The sequence below is a fragment of the Emys orbicularis genome, chromosome 7 (genome assembly GCF_028017835.1).
Source record: "Emys orbicularis isolate rEmyOrb1 chromosome 7, rEmyOrb1.hap1, whole genome shotgun sequence".
Classification (NCBI taxonomy): Eukaryota; Metazoa; Chordata; order Testudines; family Emydidae; genus Emys; species Emys orbicularis.
The window spans coordinates 81346987-81370688 of record NC_088689.1 but is presented as its reverse complement, the minus strand read 5'-3'; the positions used below and the strand labels follow the sequence as shown (position 1 = coordinate 81370688).

Below are 23702 nucleotides of genomic sequence, written 5' to 3'. Positions count from 1 at the left end.
AAGGCAGCACACTCCACCCCAGCCCCAAGAGCTTGGAGATGACAGGATCTGAAGTGGCAGCAAGTGGAAAGAAGAGTGGGGATGCTGGCATGGTGCTGGCACTCTGGCCAGCAGGAGGCCTTAAATCATAGGCGAGAATGACTCTGAATTCATTATGGGGCACTTATGTCCTAAAAGTTTTGTAATGTTTCACTTCCTATCCCTGTTACATAGTGCTGCAGCTCACGCCTGCCACTGCAGCTCTGCTTCCTTCTCTCAGTTGGCTGGCCCCCAGGCAGCATGGCTCTAGGCCAAGCTGGCACCAGATCTCCCCAGGCTGCTGAAAGCCATGCAACCTCGCCTTCCCCTCCAGAGAGAGGAAAGGGAATCTGTGCGGCTTTCCTCTCAAGCGAACAGGTGCTAGACAATGCAAATGAACCAGTGTTTGCAGGCGGGAGGAGAGCCAGCTATAGGAACGAATCTGAGAGCAATGGGTAAGGAAACTGAGCACTGTGACACTCATCAGATCCAGCCTTGTCCTTGGGGGCAGATCCAGGCACTGCCCCCTGTTCTGAGATGTAGCAGGGGGCCTGCATCATCCTAGCATGGCTTCTCTGGCCAGTACCACCTGTCATGCTGGTTAGAATGTGGTTGTAAGGGAGAATGCCCCTGTCTGCATTGATCAGGTCTATCCATGTACTTGCAGGCCCTCGTCACGCTACAGTATCTGAGCACTTCAAAAATGTTAGTGAGTTCCACCTCATAGCCCCCTCCTTGCCTCCATGAGGTACGGCAGCAGGATCACCATTTGACAGATGGGAAATTGAAGCTCAGAGTGTGACTTGCCTGTGGTCACTGGAAGCCTTTGGCAGAGCAGGGAATTGGACCCACCCGGCTAGTAATAGCTGTGCTTAAAGAGTGGGGCATGCAATGAGCATGTATACGGTCTGGCTAGGATAGTATGCCGTGGTAGGGAGCCCACTCACTCACTCGACTCTACCTCCCCCATGATTGTGGTAGTCCCTGAAAGAGTAACTGCTTCCAGCTGGCCTCTGCTGTCCAGGGGTTGGTGATGTCTGGAGCCACACAGGGAGGGGAGAGGCATGATCGGCTTCCTGGAATGCCCCCGCCCCCCTATGGTTCAGAGTTTGCACCATGCCAGGGACGCTCCACTTAGTCTCGCTGTTCATCACCATCCTGGCCCTCATTAAGTGTTAGGCAGGACACCAGTTCTTGCAGCCTGCCTGGGAAAGACTTCTTGGACGTCCCTATAAGGTGTCTTGTGTGCAGGGGCCTTTCAAGCGGTGGAAGGGGGCTGTTTTCCAGGGGCAGACAGCTTTTCTAGGAGCTCAGCCTCCTGAAAGAGCGCTCTCTCCTCTCACAAGGTGGAAGGATCCTCCCACCCCTTGTAACTTAGTCCTTGGGAGGGTCAGCATTCGTCAGCCAGTGGTGCATAAGAGAGCTGGGTGTGCTGTGGCTACTTCCCTGCCGTTGGACACACTGTGGCCTCTGCAAATCGGGCCCTGCTAAGGTGTCTCCAGCTGGACAGACAATGTCTCCAGTCACTTTGACAGTGCAGGGCCTAGGTGCTCGTTGCTTTGAATTTACATCACTCCAGGGTGGGGATGAGGGACCCGTGTTCCCAGCTCCCCCATCAGGCTGGCCCAGAGGCCTCGTACTGCTCAGTATTCATATCCCCTATTCATGTCCACGTGTATGCTGGTGCAGTCCAGCCAGCAGTTTCTACCGGTGTGCAAGGCTTCCAAAGCCACCTGTGTGGGATCACCAGGGCGTATGAAGGGCTGGGGCATGCTGCCCAGTGAGATTGAGCCCACTAAAGTCTGTAGTGCCAAAAGGCACCTTCCCTTTATCCCAGGACTCCCTGGAGAGCAGGGTCTACTACAGTACATCCCTTAGCAAGCTGAGTCTGTACGTCTCTGGGCTGCTCTGAGCTAAAGTGTCCGATGACCACACAAGTGTTTGTAAGCCCAGAGGGCCAGACTCTCTGAGGCTCTGCTGCTGGGAGGCCTGTCTGGATGCTAATGTGGCAGCAGGTGGGTTACACCCTCCGTTGTCGGTAACCCTAATGACACCACAGCGTCCCACTGCCATGCAGCAATATCCAGTCAAGTACTGCAGCTCATGGCTTTTCTCTCTCTCCTTTCTCTACAGGTGCAGGAGAGTCTGGGAAGAGCACAATCGTGAAGCAGATGAAGTAAGCAATGCCTCCCCTCCTTTGCTTTTGTTTCTGAATTTCAGCAATTGCCTCCCTATTTCATCCCACTGCAGAGTAGAGTGTGCGTTCTGCAGCCAGGGGCCGGGGGGGTGCCACATGGGTCCCGCATTCTGCAGCCAGGGGCTGGGGGGGTGCCATGTTCTGCGGCTCGGGGCCGGGAGGGTGCCATGTTCTGCAGCCAGGGGCTGGGGAGAGATGCATTTTGTATGAACTCTTGGGTGGGGGGGGAGTGTGGTCCAAAGCCGAAGCCTATGATTCAACAAAAGTAAAGCATCTATAAAGCATGGATAAGTTTCCATTAGCGAGACCTCGAAAAAGCGCTTCCAGGGCAGGCTTCTCCGCGCTGCGGTTGGGTGATGTGATTTCCATGTTCTTAGGGCTCTTGTTTTAAAAACACCCTTTGTGTTTGAGTTTTTCATCTGAACAGCCAGGGCAGCCCACGCTGTGGGGCCAGTGATCAGTTGGCATGGCACCATCGACCACATCCAGACCCTACAGAGCCTGTTGTGTCATAGCCTAGCTGGCTGCCTGCCAAAGGCTGCTGACCCTGTTAGCTCTGTTGGGGAACTCAGTGTGGTCGCTGGTGTCTGCACTCTCTCTGCTAGCCTCCCGCTAAGCACACTGTTCCCCTGTTCAGTTCGCAGGGTGGCATGTTCAGCTTTTCCCAAAGCCAACGCCAAACTGCCTGGAGGTTGGGCTGGAACTTCCCCAGTGCATTGGCCCTGGCAGAACTGCTGGTTAGAGGGCTGTTCACGCTTGCCTCTAGCCAGCACCAGTTGCTTCCCTGTTGGAGGCAGGAGACTGGACTAGCTGGCCCACTAGTCTGATCCAGCCGGGCAGTTTGTATGTTCCTACATTGCATCCATTTGCTCGCAGCAAAACTGTCCTACGCTGGGGCTTTCGAAGGGACATGTATTTCCCACGCTGCCATGAACTCGCTCGAATGCTGTGATTACCTGTGCTGAAAAATGTCCTTGTGTCTCTAGTCCATTACCTTGGAGGTATGGGGCAATGCTATGGCCGTTGCTCCCTGTGAATGCCCGAGAGACCTTTCCTGTTCGGTTTTACGATGAGTCCTCCTTACCGTGTCTCGGGACAGAGCAGAGAGTTGCTTTCGCTCCATGTGGTAGGACAGCACCTGGGAAAGCTGCTCTGAGCAGCTGAGTTCTTCCCCCATCCCATGCTCACACTTGGGGGAGTGCCATGGGCTCACTGTATTCCTGGGACTGGGCCGCAGTCTAGCTTTGGTTGGGGTTAGCAGTGTCTGAGGAGAAGGGACTCTTTGTTTATATGCTTGCTATTTTTGACTTTCTTTTTAATAACACTGTTCAGTTTCAGCAATCCATCCATGTAAAGCTAGCAGCACCTCTGCACAGCCTTACAGGATAGCATTCAGACTCCACATGCTTTATGAATTCCGCAAAAAGATTAGGGAGGCAGAGTAGAGGATTTAAAAAACAAACCCTTTTGATTAAAACCTCCTCTCGTAGCCAGGCCCTCTAATTTTGGGCGCAATGCTCTCTCCGGCTGGCATGATGCACCCAGAACTTGCTTAATTTGAGCAAAACTTTACTCTTCTGGCAGCTTGGAGCAAATTGCCATTTGAATATTTCAGTGACTTGCAATTAAACATGGAAAGTGACATCAAAAATGCATATGACAGTGATTACATAAATAGAAAAGAGCAATGCTGAAAGGTATCGCACAAAGAGGATACACAAAAATGGTTTGCGTTGGGAGAGGCAGCCCAGAGACCGCTGCACAGCATCACAAACTAAAACCTCCTGATAGGAAACCACCCTGGTAAAAATCTGTTGCATAAGAATTGACAGACCCATTCCAGTCAGGAGGGAAAACGGTGATTGGCTGAACAGGGCCCTATCAAAATAGACAGAGGCATTCTCTAAAAGCAGAGGGAGCTGATTGTCAGAGGAGTGACTTACAAACTCTGGAGTTTACACCACACAGAGAGCTTTTATAATCATTCTGTTCAGATGGGCTGTATCTCCTTAACATCTGAGCATCCAGACCAAGAGGATGGCCCAGCTAAAGAACAGCCGAATCCCCAGTGGGCATAACTCAAGTGAGCATTCCATAGGAGAATTAGACAGAGAGGGTAGATTTCCTGCCTGGCCTGAAGAGAAGAAACTCTCTTGCAAAGACAGAGGAAGGTTGGTCTTGTGGTTAAGGCATTTGACTGGGTCTCAGAAGATCTCGGTTCAATTTCCAGCGCTACCAACAGACTTCCTGAGTGGGCAAATAACTGAGACTCTGTGCCTCAATTCCCCACTGGTAAAATAATCCTTCTCTTCTGCTCTGTCTAGTCCCTGCCCCAAAGAGCTGACAGTCTCATGCTATGTGATAACTAGCAGAGTGGGGCCCTGATTTTGGTTGGTGCTTCTAATGTTACTACAATACAAAAAGCTGCTACTTAGAATAATACTCAAATGTATTTAAAACCAGATCCTTTAGTTACGTTGTCTGTGTCTGAGCGTCTTGCTGAAATGTGTTTGTGATCCCCTGTGGTGTGGGAGCCCAATGCAACAGATTGTTCTGCTAGATTAAGGTGGGGTGGAGACTAGAGTACAAGAGCTGTTTTAATGAGTCAATAAAATGCTTAAGTTTTAAAGGGCTACAGAATCTGGCTATTTTGGGCATCTCTATGCTGTCAATCAGCACAGCGCGCTGGAGCTGAACAGGTTGGCTGCGTTTGCTTGATTTTATCCTGGCACATCCAGGCTTGAAAAATTAGTGGCAGGTAACAAACTTATGCCTGCGGCTGGCTGGTCAGTGAGTGAGAGCTCTGGTGCAGGTGGAATTGATGAGCATCTGGTCAGTTTCACTGTTGCTATGCTGGCTAGTCATTTCAGCTGCAGGGAACCCAAGCAGAGTCTAGTGGATTTCAGTATTGCTGTTGGGGACAGCAGCAGAGGCACAGCCTTGATCAAAACCAGCTGCTGCTGTGGGATGTCCCAGGCCAAGGGGGTCCCCGCACAACCAAGGGGTTGTGATTACCCTCTCTTTTTTATGGTGACTAATTCTTTCTTGTTGTAACATGGGCTCATGGTAGGGAAACGGTTCAGATCCACTGCTCTGGGTGGTGGTTGGGAGAGAAGAGTCTCTTCTTCAGTTCTGCAAAAAAACCCACCCCCCATCTTCTCTCAGCAGCAGCTGACTAAACGTGACCAGAACGTGACCAGCAGTCAGTTTCTTGGCTGCTGAGCTCACTTCAGGCAGTGATTCTGGAACTGATCAGCTGCTGTAGAAAGCTGTCAGAGGCTGAGGTCTGGGGATGACCGGTGGGGGGGGGGGGAGGTTCCTCTTTTTGTTGTTGTTGTTGTTGTTGCAGTAGTTGAGGTGAGAAGTCTGTGAAGATCCCTTTCCTGGGAGGTGGGAGTGTAGGGGGGGGGGGACCCCTCTTGGAGCCGGGATGGGATGATGGGGGAGCTCTGGCTGGGGTGTTGCTCGGGGAGGGATGTTGATGACAACCTTAGTAGGTTAATCTGAAAGCTGGGTCCAGGGACAGCGCTCAGGTGGGAAGCATGCAGTGCCCTATGCTTGCCGCAGGCTGAGTGCCCTGCCCTGGCTGAGGACCCCGTCTTTCATAGCAGCCATTATCTAGCAAACATCTGTGTGATTGTCTCCTCCCCTTGGAGTCGGGCAGCACTGCCACAGTCCTTTTCATCCCCGGTGCTGGGCTCCCGTGCTGGTAACATGGCCCTCTTAGCAGTGCTGCACCTAGAGACAGTCTCCACTGGAAAGTGCCTCTCGGGGGAACGCTTTCTGCCCTCTGGAGAGGGAGCTGCTATACAGAACTGAATGGGGGAAGCTCCCAGTGAGCAATGTGAATCCTAGTGAGGGAGCAGGGGTGAGGGTGGGTCCTACTGGGGAGCTCCACTGGGACATGGTCAACTCGTGATGGTCTGACTTTGTTCCCGCCCCCTCTTCAAGGATTATCCATGAGGATGGCTACTCGGAAGAGGAGTGCAGGCAATACAAAGCCGTGGTTTACAGCAACACCATTCAGTCCATTATGGCCATCATCAAAGCCATGGGCAACCTGCAGATTGACTTCGGCGACCCTGCAAGAGCGGTGAGTTACCCTCTCTCTGCCTGAGGATTGTCCTTGCTTTCACTGATAGCCCTGGTGTGGGGGGGTCAGAGCTCCGCTGCCTGCTGTCTGTCTGAATGTGGCATTCGAGGAGTCGTGACTCTTGCCAAAGGAGTAAGAATAGCTGAATCCTGGAACTGTTGGTGCCTAGAACCTCGCTGGCTGTTGGGAGGGTGAGGCTAGCCATGCCCAGCAGCAGTTGCATGCAATAGATTAAGAGCTGTGCTTCTGAGTGGGTGAGGCCTGAGCAACATAACCCAGCCAGCCCCTAAGGCCTCGGGGGTTATGTTTAGCCTGAGGACTCCAGGCATGGGCATGTGCTGCTATGCTGTGCACTGCAGCCAGGCAAGTGCTTGTTCAGCTCCCACCTGAGCACCGCGTGTGACCTGTCCTCCATCCTGCTGGGTCCCAGCCTGAGGGATGGGGCAGGTGCAAGGGGAGGGGAGGTGTCTCTGGGGCGCAAGCTTAAATGAGGGTGAGCTTTCAGGTGCAGAGAACCAAAGCGACTCAGGCTTGGTCCAGGCACGTGTCCTGACCTACTCCACCCTTTGCTCCCTCCCTGTAACCACCAAGAGCGAGCTAAGGGCCAGCATGAGCGAAGGGGATCTAGATAGTAGGCAGCATGGCCTAATGGCTATAGCTGTGGCTGGCGATTCAGCAGAGCTGGGTTTTATTCCTGGCTCCCTAGGTTTCCTGTGTGACATCAGGCAAGTTGTCTCCCTGTGCCTTTTCTCCTGTGGATAATGCTGCACTCCGCCACACCGAGACGCTGCGAGAGGGGGCTGTGGAAGGGCTAAGTAGGGTTTGGAGGAGCTAACAATAGCAGCAGCAATCATGTGGGGTTTTTTTTTTTCTCTGCCTGGGACCTCCCTCGTTCAGGGTTTGCTTACTATGCAAAACCGCGTGTCTGATCTGGTTGGGCATTACCTGGGGGATCAGAAATAGGACACTGTTTGTATACAGGCCCCAGCGATGTCCCTCAATCGCTTAAACCGCGTGTAGCAAGATCTGAGAGACGGGAGGTGTCATTAATCTGCCTAATGACCACTTGTGCGGTGCTGTCCTACCATATCTGGCTCCTGAGGAATGCTTTGTTTTGAAGGCTAATGGACTAGCTTTGTGCTCCCAGAAGCTCCCCCTTGCTAATGAGGGCACAGGATAGATCTTCTAACGCTATTTTTCGATCCCAGTCCGTAAGCTGGTAATGCCCTGAAATCTTCTAGGGACTTGCGTAAAGGTGCTTTAATAAGTGGGGTCCTTGCTGCTGACTAGTGCTAATTACCTTGCTCCAGTCCTCTGAAGAGCTGGGAGTCAGTGCTTGGGGAGAGTTTCGTGATTATTACCCTGAATAAGTGATTGTGCGCTCTCTCTGCCAGCGAGAGCGGGCACTGCCGCGGGGGACTGCTTTGAATGCATGGTTGGCCTAACATCAGCCCTGCAGCCAACAGCTGGAGCAGTTTTGCTTGATGCTAGCTAATATAAGTGGTGGCAAAATTAAACCACATGCATTAGATGTTTGAGCCTGATATTTTTTAACTTCCATTGTAGTGAGTTATTGCTTGTGGTGTTGGACAGGGAGAGAGGAAATGTCTCATGATAGCCATAAAATGCTGAATATGTCTGTGCACGGTTTCTCTAATTTCAGATCTGCCTCGATAGCTGCCCCCACCCCCAAATAAGTCTTCCAGAATCCCTAAGACAAGATGGCCAGACTTTTGATGCTTCGGCTATGTGCATGAAATAGAGCAGGTCGCAGCCACTCTCCTCATGAATGCAGTGGAAGCGCCATAATCAGTACAGCTCCCATTATGCAGTGCTTCACCTTGGCCAAGCTGCTAGCTTCCAGGTGACCTTAAAGCCGCTGAGATTACTAGGGTCCTCTGGTGGGTGCAAATTTCCCAGGCTTAGTGTAGGCCAGGGAAAAGGGGCTGCTTTCCCAGCTTGGCTTGGCTCAGCTCAGGTTTATTAGTATGACAAGAGCAGGCAAACCAAGCTCAGCATGATTCACTTCCTTATAAATGCATGCAGTGTGCAGGACAGACAAGTACTTGCTCTAGCGTTCTTCCCCGTTTGCTGCATACCACTTTGTTGCCCTGCAGGTCGATGGGGAGAGTCCTAGCAGCATGTAGCAAGTGCCCAGGTGGCCACTGAGCCATAGTGTGATGCTATGGCTTAAAATATGAGAGGCTTTCTACACCTGAGGAAGCTGGTCCTCCTGCCAAGCCAGCTATGAGCAGAGAGTGTGACTGCAGCAGCAAAACTGTCCGTTCTCCTTAAACCCTGGAGGCGGTTGTACCTGTCAGAAGGGCTCCCAGCAGGAAAAGAGATGTTTAAGCCCTGCCTATGGCCTCCTGGCAGTGTGAAGCTGGCTGGCAGTGCTAGATGCTGAACCCAGTTTACCTCCTTGGTGCTGTCCGTATTCCTGGGCCAAGGGCAGGAGGCTGCGCTGGGAACTGCCAGCACAAAGGAGTCGACGAGGACAGTTCTGCAAACCACACAGGGCTGATGTGGCAGAGCCGGCTGTGGGTTCTCAGCAATTCAGATGAGCTGGGCTCTGCTGGAAGCTTATTCCCTTGAGGGCTGTCTTGAGTGAGTAGCTACAAATGCTGAGGCAAAGGAATTCTTGATGCTCCAGTCTCCGTCCCTCCCACTTCCCAGCAAGGAATGCTTCCATTTTCTTAGCTTGGCCTTCCTGCTACCTCTCTGTTTGCCACGGAGTCATAAAAGGCAGGGGAGACAAAGCTTCTGCCTTTCATTTTCTTATGGGAGCATCAGCTGGTTGGGTGTCTGCAAATGAGCAGTCACTGTATAGCGGGGTATATTCTCCCCCCCCCCCCCAATGGTTTAACAGAGGCCAGTTGAAATGAAATCTAGCTTGTTGTTTGGAGGAGTCCACAGCTAGGAATGCATCCCTGATACCGTGGCATGGCAGAGGACCTGGTCCTTTCCTTTCTGACCTCTATAGGTTCCTGAGAAGTAAATGTATGTGTAACTGCTGGGCAGTGTGTTTTATGCATTCGCTTCCATGCCTGACCACAGAGGACGCTAGTCTGTTACAGTCCCCACTACAGAGCCAGGCTCTTTTAGCACTGGAGGTCCCCAGTGCAGTCCCTGGGCATGCTCAAGCGGGTGGCCGTCACATGTACTGTTGTGAAAAGCCCCTCCAATTAAAAGTGCAGGATGTCTTGGGGACAGTGCTGCGATCGGGCCTGAAAAGCTGGAGCTGCAGCAGCCCAGCTGTGTACATGCCAGCAGCCGATCGGCTGGGGAGGCTGTGTCTGATTCTCCCCATGTGTTTGTTGCAGCACGCTTTGATCCTGCTTTTTGAGTTCTGCTCAGCACTGGGAGAGCCTGCAGAGCAGTCACAGTGCAGCATCTGTTCCGCTGCTCCAAATGATGGACTGATCGAGCCATCTCAGTGACTGGCCAACTCTGTAGGGCTCCCATTCATGTCTAACATTCTGCCTTAGTCGCCAGAATTCCTTGCAGACACTTGACAATCTGTCACCAGCTTCCCCCAGTGTTATAACTTCAGTGCGTGGGCAAGGGAACGAGAGGAGATCTCTGTGTAAATGCAATGGCTCCTGAACAATCTTGCCCAAGTTTCCTTGCTGTCAGGTTACGAGCTAATCCAAATGGTGTATTGCTGTTTCCAGGGCTAGGTAACCAATGATAAGCCGTGACTGCATATTTTTTTAATTGACGTCTAGTTTGTTTGCCTGCCATCAGCCCTGCAGGAAATCAGTGGAGTCCCAACGCGTGGATTTTTCTGCTGGCTTCTTTGCAAAGATTTGAAGTGTCACTTGCCCCATTACTCAAAGAAGCAAACCTCCCTGAGGAGGAGTTTCTTGGGAGCCTTCGAGGCACGTACATGGTAGGTGCAAACCTCCTGGGTTTTGGAGCGCTATGTTCCTCTAGTACAAGACTTGGTGATCAAACTTCAGTGTGATCAGCTTTAATACACAGCAGACGTGAGAAGCAGCTGTTGCTCAGGAACTTCATTGATGTTTGTGGTTTGCTGTTCCCTGCAGGATGATGCTCGTCAGTTATTTGCACTCTCTTGCACTGCAGAGGAGCAGGGAATCATGCCAGAGGACCTTGCCAATGTGATTCGGAGGCTGTGGGCTGATAACGGCGTCCAGGCCTGCTTTAACCGCTCCCGAGAGTACCAGCTGAATGACTCCGCTGCATAGTGAGTACCTCTCCTCTACTGTCCTCGGGCAGATTTAACCTGGGGCTGAAATGTGCCACAGCTTCAAGTGGCAGGTGCCAAAGGCCAGCCTGTGCAGTGTGTGAAAACTGATGGGGAGCTGCACCCCGATGATCGTGGCTTGTTAATGCAGATTGGTCATTTTGTCCATGGAGCTGGACACTTGTGCACACCACTGTCGTGAGTGCACGCACTGCTGTAAGCACGAAAGGGGCAGGTGTAGGATAATGAAACATTGATCATCACTCTACTAGATTTGCCATGTGACACAGTGGTCTCCATTGCTTCCTCTGGTGCTATCTTAAAATAATCTGTTGTGGTTGCATGTCAATACTGGGCAAGATAAACTAGTCATTGGTGCTGGCTCTTGGCTTCCCCACCAACCATTGTTCGCAGGGACTGTCCTGGGCCCTTTGGGACCAGAGGGAGTAGTCTGGCCAGGGGAGGGGGAGTTCAGGGAAGGGTATGCCACATCCTCTGAGAGTAATTCTAGTACAAGTTGAGCACAGTTTGGATGGGAACTGTCCAAGCATTGTGGGGCGTTTGGGTCTGGAGTTTCTGGGCTGGGTTGCCCCTTCTTGCCCCCCCATGAGCCTTGTGAATGGGTTAGCTGGAAGCTGGGGAACTGCTCATCATTGCTACCTGGTTTGTGACACAGAGGCTAGCCTGGTGTTGCTAACGCAGCCCAAGGGTTGGATCCTAGCAGACAGCCTCGGATACACAGCCAGGTGGACACCCCTTTGTTCTCCAAGGGATGTTCCTATGACCCCTTGCCCTTGTTTAACGTTTAGGTGATCCTGTGGGACCTGTGCAGAATGCTTCATTGTCCCAGGACCAGGCCCTGCCCTGCCATGTGCTTTGCACAAACTCATCCTTTGTCCCCAGCCCACTGCAGCACCTGGTGCACCTTCCTTCTCACAAGCTCACTCAGAAATTCCTGCCAGGCATGGCTGGCTCTGAGGCATTGGCTGTAGGGGGCAGTTGTAACCTCTCCACCTCCTGGGAGCATCTCACAGTTGTGACGGTGTCTGTCTCCCACCCCGTCCTCTCTGGTTTGTTTCCCATCTGCTGTCGTAAAGTACAGCCCCACGTCCTCCTCCCAAGGGCAGTAGTTTGTGGTGTCTCTGTACAGCCACAGGCTGGTGGTGGATAGAAGACACTGCTTGGGTTCTTGGGGCCAGCCTCCGCAAGGAGAGCCAGGCTCCAGTTTTGGCTGTAACGCATTTTCCTGCATTTGAGTGTGCTTTTTTGGCAAAAATATCCCGGCTCTGGCAGTGTGGGGTGGATGTGATGGGGGGGGGGGGGGGTGAAGAGATGAGTGCCTTTGTCCCCCCCCATGGGCTGCGAGGAGAACACACGCTGCATGAGATCCATGTTGGACCTCAGTCCCTCTCCTCCCTGAGCACCAGAGAGGAACGGTCTGAATATTTATGCCACTATTTCTCCATGGCATAATTCGATGGCCTGCTTCACAGAGTTGCCTCCCTGCCTCCTAGAGCCCTGATGGGTTGCAGGCCGGCAGGGTTTGATTGGTCGCTTGTTGCTGCGTTGCAGTGGAGGTTTCGAGCCTGCCTTGAAACAAGGGGCTCCACTAAAACAACCAACCTCTGTATTGCTGCTCCTCAGCATCCTGATAAGCGGGCTGCTGTTGTGGCTGTTCTTGGAACAGGAGTGCGTCACTGCATCATGCACTCCATTTCACAAACCCACTGCTAATGTGCTTAACGAGTTTACAACGGGCTTGTTGGCAGGGTAACCTGGGGAGAGGTAAACAGACTGTAGGCTCTCCTTTGGGTCAGCTTCTCCTTTCTAAGGGCTGTGGGGTTTTTAAACCACGCCACTCACCACACGAGGAGATGGAGCCATAGCTGTCCTTCCATGGTCGAGGCCCTGTGTGCATTACCCAGTGCTACCCCTGGGCAGCTCATCTGGCCAGCCCAGTTAGTGCTCTGGGACTTCCAGGGTGCAAACAATTTGAGTGTGTTGTGGGGAGACTGGAAACAACTGAAATGAAATTGACTCTGGTCAGTCTTCGCTTCAGCTAGCCCCAGCTCTCAGCCAGGTGTTGCCATTAACTCTCCCTCAACCCCCATACAAAACTTTCATCTGCATTTAGTGGTGCTTTTAACCCCGGGCTAGCTGGCCTGGCTGGGGGTGAACCTGGGTGCCACTTTCATTGGGTCTGGTAATCTGTCCACTTTGCATTGAGGACACAGGCTAAACCACTGCAGTGCTGCTAGTCCTCCAGTGCCTTCCCACAATTCCCCCCGCGCCCAGAAGGACAGCCACGTTTCCCACTGTTGACTGGAAAACAGTCCTAGAGCGGCTTGGCTGAGTGTAGTGCAGAGCTCCCTGGGACGTGCTCCCAGGAGTTCCAGCCACACACACAGGGGAGTGCAGCATCGCAGGCAGGGCTTTGCAGCGGGGTGCTGCACACCCAGGCTAGGCTGACCTGGGGCTGACCAGCTGGGTTTACACTACAGTGAAGATGAACCCTTTTGTCCCAGGCACTCTTTTGGAGAAGGCATATTTGCAAATCCAGAGCTGCAGTTGCTTCTCTTTAGGGTGCTGAAGCTATGCTGGCGGCAACCTGGGGACCACACACACACATAACAGAACTAGAAAGGAGGATGTTTCGAAACCATGTCCTCATATTGCAGCTCTTGTGCCCAACGGTCTCCTGACTGCAATGGTGAGGTCAGGCCGGGGGGGGCGGGCCTGAGTCCCACCCAGCCTTCCTGGTTCCTTTTGCCTCCGGCACATCCAGATCTGTGGATTGCCCTCAGAGTCCCAGCTGGTCTTTCTGGACAGGGAGGGGTCTCTGAATTGCCCCCTCCCTCTTCCTCTCCTCTGCCAGAGGAGTCAGTGTGTGAGAGGAGATTGTCCCTCTCGCTTAGTGAGCAAATATTTCATTACAGTGATAAGGAGCCATGGCTGGCTGGGCTGACTGGGGAAACACCCTCAGCAGAACCTCCCACTGCACATGTTCCCTGGGCTCCAGCACAGAGGCTGTAGGCAAATGCCCCAGTTTTGCCAAAAAAAGTCAGGATGGCCAGGACAGAGTTTTAAAAAGGGACTGTCCTGGCGAAGCAGGACATATGGTCACCGTAGTCAAATGAAATTGAATTTTAAAAACTGACATACTCTTGGTCCAAACATCAACACAGCTGCTGATAGGACAGCAGCACTTCTCCTCAGCCCTGTTTGTCAGCAGTTTAAATTACATGTACTTTTGCTTTAAGACCTCGTTGCTTTTATATAAAAAAGGCTTTTGTCTCGGCATAGTCACTTACAACTCCAGCTTCCCTTGCCCTGTCAGATATGTGGAGAGGCTGGAGGGAATTCAGCGAGGCACAAAAAGTGTCATGAAATCGACTGATGGGGAGAAATTGTCAAGGATGTACAGCTCAACTAAGCGACAGCTAATGGTGGGAGAAATCTGTCTCCAAGTTTTGACACATGCAGATAAAGATAGGGTGATACAAGAAGGGGCATAAACGAGTGAAATAAAGCAAAGGAAAACTTGCGGACAGTGAGATCTATTTTACTGTGGGATAGGCTCTCCAAGGAAAGGGACAGAAAGCCCCATGGTACATTTAAACTTAGTTCAGTCTATCCTCCAGGGCTTTGTCTAGAGAGGACAAATTCTGCCTTGGCAGGCAGATGAGCAAGCTCTTTTCCATCTCTAACTTACACAACCCTCAGGGGACTTTGTCAAAGGGCCATCAAAGCAGCCATGGAAACAAATGTAACAGGCTTGCTCATCTGCTGCTTGGGAGAGGGAGAGCCAAGCTTTGGGGTGAGCCATCAGATCCTGGCTGATTAGTACAGTGAATAACCTCTGTTCAGCAAGCCCTACAGTTACAGCCATTCCCCAGGGCTTCTGCATCCAGTACAGCAGTAGTTCTCAAACTTTTGTACTGGTGACCCCTTTCACATAGCAAACCTCTGAGTGCAACCCCCCCTTATAAAAATGTATTTTTATTTATATATTTAACACCATTATAAATGCTGGATCCAAAGCGGGGTTTGGGGTGGAGGCTGACAGCTCGCGACCCCCCCAGTTTGAGAACCCCTGCAGTACAGCATATAGCCTCTGTAAGTGGGACTGTAAGTCAGAAGGGAAATGCGTCAGATAGGCCTAGCATTTTCAGACCTGGGTGCCTAGAATAAAGCTCTCAAAATCCCTGTTTACACACTTCAATCAAAGTGGCTGGTGTTTCAGACATGCCTAAATCACACTGAAGATGGGAGATGCATTTGCTCAGCACTCTTGGTAATTAGGCCACTTTTGTTTAGGTTCCTAAATGAGGATTTAAGAGCCTAACTTGAAGCTCCAGATTTGAGCCTGCTGGGCTGTATATCATATAGAACAATCTGCAGCACTCACTGTCTTTCTGAGTAACCAGGATGTGTTCGTGTCATGTAACTCCTTGAGCTCTGATTCACTGGAGTACGTCTGCAGCTACAGCTTGCAAAGCAAAGTGTGCCCTTCCAAGTCACATGGCAAGTGTCTCTGTCTTCATGGTTTTTTTTTCCTGACTGCCTGTGGAGCACCAAGAGTCACTGAGTGTTCATTTCATGTGATCCTTAGCTTGTACAGGGGAATGTTCTGCAGCCAACGATTCTCCTTGGGGGATGGCTTTATTTCTGCCTTTTTCTTTCTCCTGCCCTGGGCAAGGGCATTAGATAAAGGGAAATAGACTTTCTGTATCTCCTTACAAGATAAATTCTATCTCTTTCTTGTTGCTGTTGTTACATTTCAGTGCTTGAAAGACTTTAAAAAAAAAAAATGCTTTAAAGAAACCCCACATGAAAATGTCTGCTTTGAAGAGAAGAGCATCTTAAACGCAAGAACAACAATTTTTTAGGTGAACTTGAATTCTACAGAAGTCTAGAAGAGCCTGTAAGGGGCTGATTGAGTTCCATCATGGCATTATCTGGACCTATCCTCCGGTACACTCCATCAATGCTGGTAGGTAGGCTTTCACATCGGAAATATGGGAAGCTGCAGAGTGAACGGTAAGAAAAGAATTAGGTGCTGTGATCGAGATTGACAGCTTGTGAGGACATCTTCAAGCAGAATGTGCATCCAGCTGCATTATGGCCCTACCCAAGGCCAACACGGTTTGGGCACAGTTTGGCCTGGGCACGAGTCACAAGACTTCTAGCCTTAGAACTTCTGAGAGGAGGAACCATAAACCTCAAGTGCAAACATTGATCTGGAATTAACTATAGCAAAAGTGACGGAGCAGCCGAACAAACTATTCTTGTAAGGGCCCAAGACACTTTCCTCAGGGGAAAGGTCCAGTAGATGTGCTTCCCATGGCATTGGTAAGGGCATGCATTGTTTTGTGGGGTTGAACATGCTTTAACTTCCAGATCTGGAGCAGCAGACTATGCTCCCATGCAGAAAAAAGATTCTCCCAGTGGAAGGCTACATCACCTTTCGGTTTGGCAGTCTAACAGCTAGAATTTGAGCAAGCAAATGAGTTCCTCTCTCAAGATGCTCAGGTACACTTGTAGAAGTAGTTATTCTCCCCATTTTGGAACTAACCCAGATGTGTCCATCCAGGGGAGGCAGTTGCTGATTCTGACTCTGTCAGTATATGTCCCTCAGGCTTACCATTACTGATGCTTTTCAAATTATGCCAGATGTGACTTTTTTGGAAACTCTCTAAAAGGCAGAGAGTTTACCAACTGAAACTCACACGTTTACCAACTGAAACCTCTTCCTGTAAACTGCCTCGGTGTCATCGTCAATTAGCCTGGGAAAGAAAATACCCCATTGTGGAGTGGCCTGGTGTAACCTTTGGAAATGGCCCCTGCCTGTGGATGCCCCATGTGGTTTGTGTGTTGGAGCTCTGTGGTCACAAGGCTAGTCAGATTTTGTGCCATCCACGCTCAGCAAAAGCAGACTGTGAAAGCTGGGCATTCTTTGCTTGCCTTGGCTCAAAGCAGCTGTTCCAAACCTACACTGACAGCTGTATGAGAGTCCTGGCTCCCATTTTACTGTAACAAAGGGGATGCAGGAAATGCCGCTTGGAAAGCTGAGCACCTGGCGTAACCCACTGAGAAACCTTCAGAAGACCAAGCCAACTCCACTTAAGTTCCCAGGCTCATCTTTTGGAGGTGTTGTACAGGTTTCCTTCGAGGATGAGGACTGACCTTGTCCTCGAAGGAAACGTGTACCACACCTTCAAAAGATGAGCCTGGGAATTGAAATATAGAGTGATCTGGATCACTAGGAAAGTTGGATGCAAGCAAACGGTGTGTTTTTAATACAGCCAAATATAGTTATACATCCAGGATCAAAACGTGGGCCATACTTACAAGATGGAGGACTCTGTCCTGGGAAGCAGTGACTCTGAAAAAGACTTGGAGGTTGTGGTGGATAATTGGGTGAATCATGAGCTCCCAGTACGACGTTATGGCCAAAAGCGCTAATGCAATCCTGGGGTGTATAAACAGGGGAATCTCTGCTAGGAGCAGAGAAGTTATTTTGCCTCTGTATTTGACAGTGGTGCAACCACTGCTGGAATCCTGTGTCCAGTTCTGGTGTCCACAACTCAAGAAGGATGTTGGTAAATTGGAGAGGGTTCAGAGAAGAGCCAGGAGAACGATTAAAGGATTGGAAAACCTGCCTGAGAATGGTAACCTCAAGGAGTTCAATCTACGTAGCCTAACAAAGAGTAGGTTGGGGAGTGACTTGTTCAGTTTGTAAGTACCTAGCTGGGGAACAAATATTTGCTAAATGCTCAAACCTGGAGACCTTAGCTTGTTTGAATCATAGTAGCTTCAATTGCAAAACAACTGTAATAAGAAAATCCCCCCTGAAACGGCACACAGTGTACACAAGCAGAATGGTCTGGTGGATAGAGCACTGGATTGGGGCTGTGGAGATGAGGGTCTATCCTTGGCTTCGCCACTGGCCTGTTGGGTGACCTTAAACAAGTCACTGCTCCCCTGTGCCTCAGTTTCCCCAACTATAAAAAAGGGGTTGTGATGGGTTGGATCACAGAAACCCCCTGGGAGCTGTCACCTGATGTGCCCAGACTACTCCTACCCCTACTTTCCCTGCCAGCTCAGGACTCCAGCACCCTGTCTTGCTGAGCCAGACACTCCCATCTGCTCCAACAAAGACCCAGGGTCTGAATTACTTGCCCCGAAGCTGCAGGTTTATCTGAAAGCAGCTAACAGAAGTGTTCCTGTCTTTAACACTCAGATGCCCAACACCCAATGGGGTCTAAACCCAAATAAATCCGTTTTACCCTGTATAAAGCTTACAGTGTAAACTCATAAATTGTTCGCCCTCTATAACACTGATAGAGAGAGATCCAGAGTTGTTTGCTCCTCCAGGTATTAATACATACTGTGAGTTAATAGGTAAAAAGTGATTTTATTAAATACAGAAAGTAGGATTTAAGTGGTTCCAAGTAGTAACAGACAGAACAAAGTAAGTCACCAAGCAAAATAAAATAAAATGCGCAAATCTATGTCTGATCAAACTGAATACAGATAATCTCACCCTTAGAGATGCTTCAGTAAGTTTTTTCTCAGAGTGGACACCTTCCAGGCCTGGGCACATTTCTTTCCCCTGGTACAGCTCTTGTTCCAGCTCAGGTGGTAGCTAGGGGATTCTTCATGATGGCTTCTCTCCTCCCTTTGTTCTGTTCCACCCCTTTATATATCTTTTGGATAAGGCGGGAATCCTTTGTCCCTCTCTGGATTCCCACCCCCTCCTTCTCAATGGAAAGACACCAGGTTAAAGATGGATTCCAGTTCAGATGACATGACCACATGTCACTGCAAGACTTCATTGCCCATTTGCCAGCACACACGTATACAGGAAGACTTACGGGTAAAACAGAGCCATCTGCAGACAATGGTCCTGGTTAATGGGAGTCATCAAGATTCCAAACCACCATTAATGGCCCACACTTTGCATAATTACAATAGGCCCTCAGAGTTATATTTCATATTTCTAGTTTCAGATACAAGAGAGGGAAATTTATACAAATAGGATGATCACACTCAGTAGATTATAAACTTTGTAATGATACCTTACAAGAGACCTGTTGCATGAAGGATATTCCAGTTACATTATATTCACCCATTAACATATTTTTATAAAACCATATAGACTGCAATGTCACAGGGGTGTAATGAGACTGACCTCCTTTGTAAAGTACTTTGAGACCTACTGGCAAAAAGTTTACATAAGAGCTAGGTAGTATTAAATTACCTCTTGGGGCGGCCTCCCCAGTTCAGAGGTATGGCTTCCAACTCTAAATAGTAAATTCTCTTCCCCCTGGAGCAAACAGCGTTTTCTTACAGCATCCCCTCCTGACAACTGGAGTCTTCAGCACGTCACCTTGCAGTAGTAGCTCAGTTCATGAAAGCCTTCAGCTAACACGCTCTTTGAACGAGCCTTCTGAGCTTGTGAGGGCAGGCTTCCAACCCTCCAGCTATTCCAATCATAGAGAGAGACAGACAGCTGGGACCAGCCGCAATTTGCCTCAACAGTGCTTCAATTGCACTCTGATCAGCAGTGTGTGTGTGTGTCTGTCTGCTTTGCACCGAGAATGGCCAGCCCGTTTGCTGGGACAGTTCCCTAACAGAAGGGAAATGAAAGAGCCCTGAGTGCTAGTAACTTAGAAATTCACTGACTTGCAGTTCATACTTTTTAGGGGGGAGCTGACAGCGAGAGACAACCCCCCCCCTTTCCTTTTTTCTGACCCACTTGTGGGGAGGGGATGCTAAGCTCTGCGAAGGTCAGAATTCTAGCCATAGCCCAACCATTTGCCACTCCCTTTGCCTTGAAAGGGCAACTAGAAATGTCTGCTCCTGGCCCTGGACCAGAGGACTCTCTATTACCCCCAGACCCAAGTCTCATTGAGACTCCAGGAGAAACCCCATTGCGTTAATTTCAGCAGTGCAGACTGGATGTAGTGGGTTTGTCTGTAATCAGTACCATATGGCTGAGTGCATATTCTTGCCCTGATTCTCATTTGCATTAAGACTCTTTGATGCTGCTCTGGTGATTCTAATTGACATCCCCTTGAGGACCCAGAGCAGCAGAAAAGGCCCTCAGTGCACATGAGAATTAGTCATTCCGTTCCTCGGCAGGAGCGCTCCAGAACCTGGCAGTGACGTACCAGAGAACTCCGACAGTTTATCTAAATAGTTTTCCCCAGGAAATTTTATATTAAAATGCTGTTTTCAAGTTCTTTTGGGGGAACCTCCATGGTCTGTCTTCATTGTATCTCTGTGGTGCATGAACCTGGCCATCTAGGGGAGCCGGACGTGACTCCAGCTGCTCTCTCAGACCAGCAAGGGGTCACTAGCAAGTGGCATGATGTGCTGCTGTCTCTCATTCCTAGGACTGAGCATCCCTTTATTGCATGGGACTGATAGAGCCTGACAGCCTCAACCTCTGATTGCCTGAGATGATGGTGTGTTGCACTGCAGCTATATCACCAGACCAGCATTCAAGTACAAGGGATTTCCCAGAAGGCTTTTAGTTAGAGAGGAGAATAAGGGGCTGGCGATATGGGGTATCTTCCCAGTTATACTGGTAAAGTTAAACCGCTCTAGTTATACCAGTATAACACCCCATGTTAACACTCCTGGTATAAGTTCTTTTTTTCAGCTTAGCTTAAATCACTTCCAACATGATCTAAACTAAACTGAAAAAGGGCCCTTAATAAAAAGGCCATCAGTGAAAGCGTCCACATGCAGAGTTAAACTGGTAGAACTCTAGCGGTTTCAATTCACACCCTACCTTCTACGACTTCCCCATGTAGACAAGCTCTGAGAGAACGGTATCCAGAATACCCTGCGTTGCTTTCATCGTCCCAAATTCTTTATTGTATGGAGACCAGATTGTCTGGTACAGGTTTATGTTAATGTCTAACCAGACAAGAATGCATGCTTTGCTGGTGGTGTTAGATAAAAAGCAAGTCCTTACTCACCTCTCCAGCACCCGAGTTCGTGCGGAGTTGGTATGGGGCTCACAATCTGTCAGAGACCAGACACCAATTCGTTGATCAACGGGCTCACACTATCCTTAGCTTAAAAGGCTTCGGAGTAAGTGTGGCAAGTTTATTAGGGGTGAGCATCAATATTTATACACAGAAGTAAACAAAGTGATTAACAGATCATAATAGTCATGCATAATCAATCAAGATTCTACAGGATAAAACAGGTTAAAATGTAAACTTAAAAAGACAAAAGGGGAGATGGCTACTTAAGGGGAGGGGGGTGTCATGAGTAGTTCGCAGGTCAGAGCTTTGATTAAAAGTTTCAGACAGAGACATCAAGTCTGGGTTAAGTTTAAGCTCATCAAAAGTTCAGACTCAACATTCCTCCATTTGTAGCTTTGGGATAACTATTTACCAAAAGCTACAGCCCATTTTAAGGAGTCAAGGGCCGCTTGGCAATTTCAGCCTGGGCCAACTCGAAGAGAGTAAGGCCTTTGGCTGAAGTAGGAAAAGAATAAACTGACCCCCATGAGTCTATGAGGGAGGGGACACACTGAATACAGCAACACAGTATTATAAGGATTACTATGGCCCCAACAATACCCACCAAGAGTTTTTTAACCCACCCAAATCCAGGCAGCCAATTCCATAAGGCTCCCCACCAATCATAAGGTGGCTGGCCAGAGGAGTAGTTCTTAGCCATTTCCCTTAGATGTTTGGTACGTTGAAAAGTGTCAGGGTAGGTGTCATTTACAAAAACACAGCATTCTTCATTTATGAGGGCGCAAGTTCCTCCCTGGGCTGCTAACATTATGTCTAAAGCCATTCGGTTTTGCAAAGCTAACTGGCGCAGCTGGGACATTTCCCCGGCCTGATTCTCAAATAGGGTCGCAGTTTCATTGGTTAAAGATTCTAGTAGTCCCTGTAGATGGATGACACCACCCCTCAAGCTAATGAGACCAGCCCACCGCTGCCACGACAAACCATCACGGATATTAATATCTCTGAAGGTTTCACGGATGTTACGAACGTGGGGAAAATGAGGGGGAGTGAGGGAGATGCGAGAAGGCGGTGTTAGCCACGCTAAATAACATGACCCTGCCCAATCAGGGGAGAGAAAGTAATAAGCTTTGGGCCCGCACACCCAGTATGTTCCATACAGTGCGTTTCGGGTATTCCATTTCTCAAAGTAGGAGGTAACCCACCACCCGTTGGACCACTGTTCCCCTGGTAACGCAGAGGGGTCGTTGTGCGAACTGCAGAGGCACAATTTGGTAGTGGTGTTTTCAAAGTGCAGTGTAGTACTGCTTGAGCAGTTGTAGAAGGCAATCGTATATCCCTTAACAATTAGTTGGACACCCTCGTGATCTGAGCAGGGCTTCTTAAAAGCTGACTCTGAAGGCTTGCCCACCCATGAAAATGTTGGATCGGGGTGAGGGATCCCCCCATATGGGATAAGTGGGATGCGCAAGGCTTGAAGCCAAGATTTTTACTAAAGGCGGTGCCATTAAAATACATGTTGCATTTACTTGTTCCCATAAAAGTTGACCCCTTTTCTTTAACAAAACACAGTGATCCTGTCTGATTGGTTACCCTGAGATATCTGTTAATTGGCACTCCTGTTTTGTCCCATGTAAGATTGTGTTGGACTGGATCTTTTACTCTAGCCGGTGGCATCCAAGTCATATTAGCAGTGGTCAGGGGAATGGGTGTGAAGGGGAGTCCCTGTTCTGCATTTACTGGAAATTGAGTACATACCCAGCAATTACTTCTATTTCCTAAAATACGAGTTTTAACCTCGTGGGAATATCTAATAAAAGCATTATCTTCATAAGCAGAAAATAAACTAAAAAGGCATAATAAAAAACATACAGTTGTCAGAATAAAAGGTCTTCTCATTTTTTCCGAGTCTGATGTCTGAAAGAGGTAAGCTGGTCCACTGGTCAGAGGCAGTGTCCTCAGTGGTGGCAAGAGCTGCTGGTCCGTCACTGTGGTCCACTACGGCTGGCTTGACGTGGGAGTGGTGGATCCAGGATTTGCGTCCTTCCAGGAACACTGCAGTCTGGGTTGTTAAAAGAACCTGGTGGGGTCCAGTAAACCTCGGCTGGAGGGTGTCGCCACGAACGAACTTTTTGGCCCAGACGAAGTCCCCTGGTTGGAACGGGTGGATTTGTTCTTCCAGCGGCACGGTCTGGGAAAACTGCAAGGCTTTCCAAAGGGTACGGAGGCGAGCCTGTAGGGAGAGAAACTGGCACGCGGTCATATGATCCCCTCCCAATAGTGAAACATCAGCACGTGGTAGCGCCCCGCCTTTGAAAGGGGGGTGTCCATAGAGCAGTTCAAAGGGGGATAATCCCAATACACGGGTTGGGCGAGTACGAAGGTGAAACAGGACCAAGGGAAGTACCTGAGGCCACTTTAACCCTGTTTCCTGACAGTATTTAGCCAATGTAAGCTTAAGCTCCCTATTCATACGCTCAACTTTCCCGCTAGACTGGGGGTGGTAGGGTGTATGAAAGGAGTGTGAAATGCCCAGTCCTTGTTCTAAACAGCCAAGGACATGACCAGTAAAGTGGGGTCCGCGATCTGAGTCAAGCACGAGAGGGATGCCAAAACGGGGTACAATGTCTCTAAGGAGAATCTTCGCCACTGTGGCAGCAGTACAATTAGCAGTAGGAAAAGCTTCGACCCATGAAGTCAGAGGGCAAACCAAAACAAGGAGGTGCTTTTTCCCAAAAGCTTTTGGCATATCTGCAAAGTCAATTTGAAGATGTTGAAATGGAGCAGCAGGTGGAGGTCTTCCACCCTTAATTTTGTTAGGAGGCGGAGCAGGTCCATTACGCTGACATGTGCTGCATGCTTTCACTATTGACTGGCAGTAGGGTTGAATGCCTGGAGCATACCAAAAGCGAGCGATGGTGTCCACAAGGGCGTGCGTGCCGTAGTGACACCCCTTATCATGGTGCCAGCGAACTGCCACGGGGTATGTGGAGCGGGGGAGGCAGGCTCGGCCATCCGGCATAAGCCAGGTTCCTTTGACCAGAGTGGCTCCGAGGCTCTCCCACGACTGTAGTTCAGCAGCGGGTACTGGTACGGGGTGCGGTGGAGTAAAGGAGGAGGTTACAATAGCCAACGTGGGCATGGCTAAGGGTAAGACGGCAGCCGTCTTGGCGGAGGCGTCAG

The 23702-nt window shown here is 49.9% G+C and overlaps 1 protein-coding gene across 1 annotated transcript in view; it reads left to right on the top strand.

The window, feature by feature from the left end:
- The window catches only part of GNAI2 (G protein subunit alpha i2), a 196898-nt gene that overhangs the window by 110148 nt on the left and 63048 nt on the right, over positions 1 to 23702 (top strand). Inside the window, exons 2-4 of the mRNA XM_065408104.1 lie at positions 2152 to 2194; positions 6167 to 6308; positions 10358 to 10518. Of these exons, the coding sequence (XP_065264176.1) occupies positions 2152 to 2194; positions 6167 to 6308; positions 10358 to 10518 (346 nt within the window). The remainder of the gene's footprint in view (positions 1 to 2151; positions 2195 to 6166; positions 6309 to 10357; positions 10519 to 23702) is intronic.